Here is a 10158-nt window from a genome sequence, read left to right on the forward strand (position 1 = left end):
TAGTAGAGACAGGGTTTCACCATGTTGACCAGGATGGTCTCGATCTCTTGACCTCGTGATCCACCCGCCTCGGCCTCCCAAAGTGCTGGGATTACAGGCTTGAACCACCGCGCCCGGCCCTCTGCTTTCATTTTAATGCCTCGGTGCCAAGAAGTCCCTATGTTCCACTCTGTCCCTTGCTGCAGCCTCACGCTCAGCTCCTCCTGCATCTGGTCTCCATAGTGCTGAGTGGGAGACATGGGGTAGATGGCAGACAGACAGGCAGAAAGTCAGCCAGCCAAAGGTCAGCAGTCCCCACCCACCTGTCCAAAGCGGGGGAAGTAGGGCGGACTGTTAGGAAGGACGTCATTCATTCCTGCAGCACAGTGGACAAAAGGCCAGACGTGGGGTGGAGCAGGGCAGCCTGGGACCAGAGGGAGTCCCAGGCTCCCCACCCCAGATGCCCTATCTCTGTCCCCATCCCCAGGCTCACCAACATGCCACAGGGGCAGGATGATGGGGTTGAGATGACACTCAGCAATCAGGCGCCCGATTCCTGCCCGGGGGGAGGCAGAAATATTAGCATGAGCTGGGCCCTGGGCCAAGCTTCTGTGCCAGCCTCTGTCCAGTGCCCCCCACTGGCATCCTCCAGTTTGCTTCAGCTCCCCTGGGCAAGCCCCAGTCTGAGAACCATCCCCTTCCTGCCGCTACAACACTCCCATCTGCCCCCATACAACCCAGCCCGAGGGGACAGGAGCCAAGGGCCCACGGGACCATCTCTGGGCCCGGAGGATGGCTGTGGCCAAAGGCCAGCACCCTTACCCCACTTGAAGCGCAGGAACTCAGAGCTCATGTTCACTTTCCCTGGTAAAAGAGCACAGAAGCGAGGCTCTGGAGCCCATCCTGCTCAGACTGGGGGGATTCAACCCAGTCAGCCCTGCTGACCTTCTGGGAAGATGTGCACCCAGTCCCCATGGTTGAGCTTCTCCAAAATGAAGTCCATCCCCTTCTGGTAGACGCCATCTCCTGCAAGGAAAAGGCCTCTCCCCATCAGTCCCCGTTCCTGGGAGCATGGGGTGGTGGGTTAGCGTACCCTCAACGCTCTCAAAACCTCAATGAAACAGGCCCTTCTCCCTGGGGCCCATGTGTTGGGGACTATCCCCCTCAGTCCCTCCTCCCTGGGAAAGCCCCAGCAGATTAGGGACTTCCCATCCCACTCTGCGCCATCCACACAGGCGCCCTCCAATGACCATCTCCAGGGCCTGCTTGGCCCCTGGGCACTGTGGTGCTTCCTTCCTAGTATCTTCTAAACCCCTCTGCCAGGCAGCAGCCTCATCTCCAGCCATCTCCTACTGAGATTCTGACCTGGCAGTCCCTACATCTACCTACGACCCCCTCTTCAGGGGCTCACCAGCTGGGCCACTTCAGCCACATATCCCTGCACACTCTCAAAGACCCCCAGGTCAGCACACCAGCTGCCTTCCCTCCCCGGCCAGGCCCTGGCTGCCAGCCGACAGCTCTCGGAGCCTCACGCCTTCCTTTCTCCTCAAAGGCGCCAGTCCTGGGGTGATCCTACTATGTGCTGGCTGCTGGAGAAACCAAGTGCATTTGTCATTTCCAACCTTGCATAGGCCCCAGATTCTGGGCAACAACCCTTTCCTGAGGTCTCAGCCACTTGCATAGCCACTCCTCACAGGGCACCTGCCTGACGCCTCAGCCTCCACCATTCCTCCCTCCTGCTGGCCCCTTCTTCTCAGGGTGCCCCAGAAAATTAGACCCTTCCTTATAGGGAGGCCTCTTGGAAAAAACTCAAACTTACTAGACTGTAAACAGTGGAGTCGAACTGCTCCTGATCTAGCAACCTTCCACCTTGGAGATAATAACCCTGAGACTATGACACTGGACCCAGGAGAAGGAAATGCAAACCTCCTTCCTTCTGCCTGCTGCTGCGTGCTGGCTGGCAGCCTGGGGACGCTTGGAGACAGTAAGTACACAGTAAGGATCTCATCAGCCTCGGTGATGGAAAAGTGACCACATGGTGGACAAAACAGCAAAGAGGAGGTAGAGAGGTTGAAGGAATGGGGTACAGCAGACATCCTCATCTTGTAAAGTGGGGAGTAAAGACCCCTACCACAGAGGGAGAGACCAGACATTGGGAATACCTCTGGCCAATGAACTTTGAACTTGTTCTCTGCAAGGCCAATTCTTTGGAAGGTGTTAGTTAAAGATCCAGGAGTCTTTTTTTTTTTTTTTTTTGAGACGGAGTTTCGCTCTTGTTACCCAGGCTGGAGTGCAATGGCGCAATCTTGGCTCACCGCAACCTCCGCCTCCTGGGTTCAGGCAATTCTCCTGCCTCAGCCTCCTGAGTAGCTGGGACTACAGACACGCGCCACCATGCCCAGCTAATTTTTTGTATCTTTAGTAGAGACGGGGTTTCACCATGTTGACCAGGATGGTCTCGATCTCTTGACCTCGTGATCCACCCGCCTCAGCCTCCCAAAGTGCTGGGATTACAGGCTTGAGCCACCGTGCCCGGCCAGATCCAGGAGTCTTAACCCAACCCAGAGGGCCCTGACCCAGCAGCCCACTTGGGCTACAGGAAGGGGGTGATGACCCACTGGAGTTTGCTCAGGGCATGGGCAAAGCAGCAGTTTCCCTACTTGGGATGCAGCATGTGTAACAGTAACGGGGAGTCGTCATAGCTCTGGCCCTTCTCTACTAAAATCCACTGAACTGGAAACTAGATTTTAAAAAACAATAATAATATGCTTTTGGAGTAAGACTTCGTCGTTTGTAACTTTTGCAAATGCTACTACCACTCACTTGTGTTGCTTGTGTCAAATTACTTCAAAACTTAAATACCCTATCAAAGTCTACGCTTAGAGAAAAAGAGAATTCTGGAACACAGAAGCTAAGTGTGCCAAATATGTCTTTTGCCTTAATGACATATGATTAGTTCTTTGTTGGAGGAAGTGAGCGGCAGGGGCGGGGGTGAATGAGTAGAGTCCCCGTCTCTCAGAGCAGGTTGGGATGAACAATGCCACAGTCATTTGTCAAGACACTATGGCCTCTGCTTGTTCCTTTACAGAGACAGAAGTAGCCTCCAAAAGCAGCAGAATGAGAAACTACTCCAGGGGGCTGCTTCCGAGGAGCGGGGCTAGGGAGGCCAAGGGCGGGCACTGCAGCTTTCCATTAAAAGCCCCTCTTTGTTATTTGTTGTTACTTTATTGGGTTTTACCACGTTCTACTTTGACCAGTTAGAAATAATAAACTCTTCCTTGACCTATATCCTTTGGTTACTTCCTTCTTTCTCTTTTTCCTCCCAACTGAACCTCTGAGAGGAGTTGCCACCCTTGCCATCTCCTCACCCCCACCACTGTAGCACCACCAGCCCTCAGGCCGTAACAATCTGGCTTCAGCAGCTGTCACTCCATGGACACACGTCTCTAGCGTCACCTGTTCCATGGTGCCACAGGCCCCTGGTTTGCTGCTTTTCTCCCTGGCCATGGCTCTCTGCCACGTTGGTGGCTTCTCTCTCCCTCTGTGCCATCTTGGGCCTCTGCCCTCTCTCCACAGGCTCTTACTCTGCATTTGTGACTTTGTAGTTGAATTCCCAATATCTTTATTCCTAATCATTCTTCTCAGTTCCAGAACTGCATACTCTGGGACTGCTCCCCTTCCACAGGCTACAGGCTCCTCAGATGCAGCACAAACAAAATGGGACTCACCTTCTCCCCTCCCAGTCCCTGCATTGCTTTCCCTTTGCCCCACTTTCCCCGTGACTCAGCTGAGACACCTGGTGTCATTTTTGAGTTCTTTTTTTTTTTTTTTTTTTTTTTTTTTTTTTTTTTTTTTTTTTTTTTTTTTTTTTTTTTTTTTTTTTTTTTGTTTTTTTTTTTTTTTGAGACGGAGTTTCACTCATGTTACCCAGGCTGGAGTGCAATGGCACGATCTCGGCTCACCGCAACCTCCGCCTCCTGGGTTCAGGCAATTCTCCTGCCTCAGCCTCCTGAGTAGCTGGGATTACAGGCATGCACCACCATGCCCAGCTAATTTTTTGTATTTTTAGTAGAGACGGGGTTTCGCCATGTTGACCAGGATGGTCTCGATCTCTTGACCTCGTGATCCACCCGCCTCGGCCTCCCAAAGTGCTGGGATTAAAGGCGTGAGCCACCGCGCCCGGCCCAATACCTCCTTGAATTCTAATGCCAAGGCTCTGGGTCCACATGATCCCTGGGCAGTTGCAGAGAATTGAGGGCTCTCCAGGGAGCTGTCCCTCCTCCCGCAGCCTCTGCCCCTTCTGCTGCCATGTGATGAAGCTGGGCCTCATGCTGGCTCCTGGGCTCCCTGCCCACATGGGTCCCTCCAAAACAGAGACACTGGCCACCAGCTTTCCTGCCCCAGAAGAGCCTCCCTGCACTCGAAGGAGGAGCAGCTCACCTCGGCACACAGGCACACACTTGCCCAAGCTGAAGAAGTGGGAGTGCAGCTCCTTGGTGAAGCAGATGTCTGCAGCTGCAGGGGTCCTGAGCAAGGATGGATGCAATCAGTCCTGTCCCCTACACCCCACTCCACCACCCTGCCCCCAGCATTGGCATGCAGAAGGGAGGCACAGGGGGAGGGCCTGTAGGGCCCCACCCCATGCCCTGCCTGGACTGCTGGACGCCACCTCCTGGGCAGAGCAGGAGGAAGGCAAATCTGGGCAGAGGCAGGTGGGGCCGGCCGGGCCCACTTCGAGGGGCCCATTCCTCCTCACCAACGCATCAACTTCAGGTTCCAGATGTGGCGGAGTTTCAGGATCCCTAGAGGAGAGGAAAGGCTTCATGCCCCAACTTTCCTTATACCCAGGCAGTGCCTTTCCTTCATCCCATTTCAGGGAATGAGGGACAAGGACAGCAGCACTACCATTTCCCTACAGCCCAAAGTGGCATCTTTCAGATACTTAGTCCAGACCGTTCAGCTCTCCCTGGCTCCTCCCTCTCCCCCCATCCTCCACATCTTACTCATCATTGCACCTGGACTGCCTACCTCCCCAACATACTTGGACGGTGGCCATTCTTCTATACCTCTCCCTGTACTGTCACTGCCGCCAGCCCAGTCTAGGCCACTGGATGTCTCCAAGGTCTCCTTCCTGACTTCTCAGGAGCCACCTGTGGCATCTCTAGGCGTTTCTCCACCCAGCAGCCAGGGTGAGCTCTGAAGGGCTCCAGTGTGGCCAGGTGGGTCCACACGAGCTCTAGGACAGTCTAACCCCTCTATTCAGGAGTGGAGGCCCCGTGTACCCCTCCACCCAGCCATCAGTTCATCGGAGCCAAGCAACTTCCTGTGAAGTCAGCAGAGCAGGAACTTCTCGGTGTGGCAATCAGGCCCCCACACAGGGCTGGCTGAAGGGTACAGGCCCAGCCAGGGGCAAACCTGGAGCTAGGACACTGGGTTTCCAGTCCCTGGCTCAGAACTTCCCTCACAGGATACCCTATTACCAACCCCAATTTTTTCCCAAGACTGTGGGGCCCTGGATGGTTTAAAGAACAGAGAGTTTACCGAGTTAGCCACGATGGTCTCAATCTCCTGACCTCAGGTGTTTCGCCTGCCTCGGACTCCCAAAGTGCTGGGATTACAGGCTTGAGCCACCGCGCCCGGCCAAAATTCTTAATAGGATTATTCTTACCAAGTTTAACAGCCTGACGCTAAAGGAGCTGTAAGAACTGCTCCATTCCCCAGGCCCTGTGCAAATAATGCTCCCTCAGGGGATGCTGCAGGAGCCACACATCAAAGTCTAGCCCTGAGGCAGAACACCCAGAAACCAGTATCAGGGCTCCATGAAAAGGCAGCGAGAAGGGGTTTGTTCTGAGGAATTTGGGCCCCTCCCGAATCCTCGTCCTTCCTACCCCTGCCCCGCGCACTGGCCCAGGTACCCCAGAGATGAGGGTCATCCATGCAGGACTGGTGATTGGACACGGTGATGAGAGGCGTGGCCGGGCCTCGGTTCTCGATGAGCTCGTACAGCACCTCCTTGTTGTGCACGGTCAGGTGGTTCATGTACTCTGGCGAAGAAGGAGAGGTCAGACGCTCAGGTTTCGCCTGCCAGGCCAGGGCCGCGGCGTCCCCTACCATGAGTCCAACGCTGGCCGGGCGTGGGTACCCGGGCGGGCCTGCCTCGGCCTGGGCCAACTCACTGGTCCAGAAGCAACTGTAGGTGCCCACCAGGCCCATAACGACGCTGCTGGCCAGGGTCCAGGTGAGCGGCGGCACCGCGGGGAACGGCCACTTGACGTGCAGGGGCATCCCTACCCAGCCGGCGGCCGGCGCTCCCCGCGCCCCGGGCCGGCCTGTGGGGCGCCTCTAGGTCTGCGACCTCGATCGCTGGAGACACTAGCCCCTGACAGGCCGGCGCACAGACGGACAGGAGGCGCGGCCCGACTGGGGACTGGACCGAGGTCCTTTCGCATGTCAGGCCGGAGCCTCGCCCGGCCCGGCTCTCTCCCCACTGAGGAGCGGTCGCTGTGGTCACAGGCCGTGGGTGCGCTGCGGAACAGGCGGGAACGGGAAGACAGCCGCTGGCGGACTGGCCCCGCGCACCCGCCAGAAAGCGAGCCTGCGCCGGTGCCTGGCTTCCCGCCGACTGTCGCAAAGCGAGCCCGGAGCGCTTTACGGCAGCGAGCCCAGCCCGGTGACCACGGGAAGGGGCCGCCCCCGCAGTGCTCCGGCTTCTCGGCAGCCATTTCCGCTAGTCTTTTGTCTCTAGTATTTCTGTTTTTTGTTTGACACACGGTCCAGGCAGACTCAGGCTGGAGTGAAGTGGTGCGATGACGGCTCACTGCAGCCTCGACCTCCCAGACTCAAGCGATTCTGCCGTCAGCCTCCTGAGTAGCTAGGACCAAGAGCGCGCGCCACCACGCTCGGCTAATTTTTGTATTTTTAGTAGACACGGGGTTTCACCATGTTGGCCAGGCTGGTCTCTACTTCCTGACCTCATGTGATCCACCCGCCTCCTCCTCCCAAAGTGCTGGGATTACAGGCGTGAGCCACCGCGCCCGACCATGCAAACAATTTTACATAGTTACAGTACTACATGAGACTATGTATATGTAGCAATATATAATCTACTTTGTGGCAGAATATACAATATATACAGCAATATATTGTGTATTGTATGTAACACAAGAAGCAGTTTTTTGTTTTTAAGACGGAGTTTTTCACTCTTCTCACCCAGGCTGGAGTGCAATGGCACCATCTTGGCTCACTGCAGCCTGCGCCTCCCAGGTTAAAGCGATTCTCTTGCCTCAGCCTCCTGAACAGCTTGGATTACAGGCAAGCACCACCACACCCAGCTAATTTTTTTTTTTAATTTTTTTAATTTTTAGTAGAGACGGGGTTTCGCCATGTTGGCTAGGCTGGTCTCGAACTCCTTACCTCAGGTGATCCGCCTGCCTCGGCCTCCCAAAGTCCTAGGATTACAGGCATGAGTCACCACGTCCAGCCGAGAAACAGTATTTTATACCACCTGATACATTCACAATGTTGTCAGCTACTACCTCTAGTTCTGAAACATATTTGTGACCCAGAAAGAAAGCCCCCTATGCATTAAGCAGCCAGTTTTTAATTTCTTATTTCTTTTTTAAGACAGTCTCGCTCTGTCGCCAGGCGCCGGGCTGGAGTGCAGTGGTGTGATCTCAGCTCACTGCAACCTCTGCATCCCAGGTTCAAGCAATTCTCCTGCCTCAGTCTCCTGAGTAGCTGGGACTACAGGCGTGTGCCACCATGCCCAGCTATTTTTTGTATTTTAGTAGGGACGGGGTTTCACTATGTTGGCCAGGATGGTCTCAATGTCTTGACCTGGTGTCCGCCTGCCTCGGCCTCCCAAAGTGCTGAGATTACAGGCATGAGCCACCTCACCCGGCCCAGTTTTTTATTTTTATTTTATTTTTTATTTTTTGAGACAGAGTTTCACTTTTGTTGCCCAGTCTGGAGTGCAGTGGCACAATCTCGGCTCCCTGCAACCTCTGCCTCCCGGGTTCAAGCAATTCTCCTGCCTCAACCTCCCGAGTAGCTGGGATTACAGATTTGTTCTACCACGACCGGCTAATTTCATATTTTTAGTAGGTACAGGGTTTCTCCATGTTGGTCAGGCTGGCCTCAAACTCCTGACTTCAGGCAATCCTCCTGCCTCTGCCTCCCAAAGTGATGGGATTACAGGCTGAGCCACCGCGTCTAGCCTCCATAATTTATTTTTAAACCATAATTTATTGATTTTTAATACTTTTTCCAGCCTTCTGCCTATCACCACATCCAATCCATTCTCTGCAGCTATCCCATGAGGGGCTGAGTGGATCCGACCCCACTGCCAGCTCACAGACCCCGCTGGAGCACCTCAGTTGTCCCAACAGTGTCACTGCAGGACCCCACGGGATGTTGGACTGCCAGCTCCCTGGGTCTCCTCCTCTCTGGAGCAGATCCTCAGTCCCCTTGACCTCACAACCATGGCCAGATCGTGTTCGGACTGTCCCTCACTTTGGGTCTCCTAACTCAGGAGTGTGCAGCCACAATGAGACTCAGCACCTGAGAACAGGGACAGAAGACTCGTGTCCTTGGGGTGCCCGGTCTCGCAGCGTTGGGCACGACTTCTAGCTACTGCGAATTCCCCAGCAGCTCCTAATTGGGTACCTGGACCGGGGGCTGAGCAACGGGCTGGGCGAGTGAAGCTTGGTGTCTTACTCAGGCGCCAGCTCCTCCTTGCCCCTGGGCCATGGCACAGGTAACTGCTCATTAAGGGACTGCTGCTGCTCAGCCGCAGAGACTGCTGGCCTGCCACGCTTGAGTGACTCACAGGTCTGTCACGTCCTGCTGGCCCGGGAAGGCGGGATCTGGGTGGGAAGGTGGGATCTGGGTGGGAAGGTGGGCGGGCAGGTCAGCAGTTCCCAGGCGCGGCGTTTGCCCTCCTGGCCGGTGGCGGGGCGGAGCCGGGGCTGGCCTGCTGTAGGCCAGGGTGGGGCCTCCGGCCCGGCCCGGCCCTTCCCGGCCGGCCGGGTGGCTCAGGAACACAGTCTCTTCCTCTTTTTCCCCTTCCTAACCCTACCTAGGCAGGAGCTGCTCTTCTGGAGTGTCGAGATCCACTTAAGGATGAGGCAGACTTGGTGACAAGCTGGTCTGAGCAGGTATGGGAGCCCCCTGGGGAGACGGAAGAAGGGAGGAAGTTGCCTTCTGCCTGGGAAGGGCTCGGGAGGGGGAGGAAACCCCATGGCTCCAGCCAAGGCTGTGTTGACAGCCAGTGTTTGGGGCAGATGCCAGCAACAGTTGCCCTCTGGTTCTTGCTGATAGCCCTCGTAGGGGTCCCTGACACCAGAGCCGCCAAGGCTGCCTGTACCAGCCCAGAGCTGCCCACATGCCCACAAATATCCCAGAATAGGCACCAGGGCAGGGAACCCAAACTAGCATGAGTGACAGAGCAGGTGGTCAGGGAGAAACAGACATGAAACCTAGCCAGGAGAGAGAAACCGCAACAGAGAGACAGATAAGGGAAGACAGAGTAGAGGGGGAAGGTGAGACAGACAGGCAGAGCCTCAGAGACGCAGGAACTGAGGCCGAAGAGAAGGTGACAGTGTGGTGGAGAAAAGCAGGCAGAGCAGAGGAACTCATTCCTCAGGATGTAAGCCACATGGACAGGGTGTGGAGCAAGGGGCTGAGCCCAGCAAGGTCAGGTGAGCGTGAGACAAAGATAAACCGAGAGAGAGGGGGGCTCCAGCTGCTGAGATGAATAAGAAGGGCTCCCCAGTGGTGACAGAAACAGGGGAAAGAGGCTCCATCGCAGGTTGCAATGGGGAATATTTGGCCATATCTGAGATCTGGTTACATGCACATGCCCTTGTATGCAGCAATTCACTGCTGGGAGTTTATCTTAAAGAGAACACCTCACAAGTAGGGAGGCAGAGATGAACGAAGATGCTCCTGCAGTTGCTAATGAAGGTGAAAAGCACTGGGGTCTCTAGCTTGCTGGCCAGGCACGGTGGCTCACGCCTGGAATCCCAGCACTTTAGGAGGCTGAGGCGGATGGATCACTTGAGGTCAGGAGTTTGAGACCAGCCAGGCCAACATGGTAAAACCCTGTCTCTACTAAAAATACAAAACTTAGCCGGGTGTGGTGGCACACGCCTGTAAACCCAGCTACTCAGGAGGCTGAGG

The 10158-nt window shown here is 55.5% G+C and overlaps 2 protein-coding genes across 4 annotated transcripts in view; one reads left to right on the forward strand and one right to left on the reverse strand.

The window, feature by feature from the left end:
- Positions 1-93: 93 nt before the first annotated feature.
- On the reverse strand, positions 94-6588 carry TAZ (tafazzin). Its single transcript, XM_017520801.2, has 8 exons — positions 6156-6588; positions 5895-6023; positions 4736-4781; positions 4420-4505; positions 925-1005; positions 802-843; positions 473-535; positions 94-355 (listed from the first exon to the last, which is right to left on the reverse strand). Exons 1-8 carry the CDS (start codon positions 6262-6264, stop codon positions 285-287), a joined length of 627 nt encoding a protein of 208 aa, XP_017376290.1. The 5' UTR covers positions 6265-6588; the 3' UTR covers positions 94-284.
- Positions 6589-8336: 1748 nt separating this feature from the next.
- Positions 8337-10158, forward strand: part of DNASE1L1 (deoxyribonuclease 1 like 1) — a 10711-nt gene continuing 8889 nt past the window's right edge. The window contains exons 1-2 of one of the 3 annotated variants that reach the window (XM_017520794.2): positions 8337-8734; positions 9064-9134. The gene's annotated coding sequence lies outside the window, so the exon portion shown is untranslated. Of the gene's footprint in view, positions 8735-8789; positions 8809-8938; positions 9135-10158 lie in introns of those variants that run through there. The other 2 variants (XM_017520795.1, XM_017520796.2) reach the window with 2 other exon arrangements.

The sequence above is a fragment of the Cebus imitator genome, unplaced genomic scaffold (assembly GCF_001604975.1).
Source record: "Cebus imitator isolate Cc_AM_T3 unplaced genomic scaffold, Cebus_imitator-1.0 Scaffold883, whole genome shotgun sequence".
In the NCBI taxonomy this organism is placed as follows: Eukaryota; Metazoa; Chordata; class Mammalia; order Primates; family Cebidae; genus Cebus; species Cebus imitator.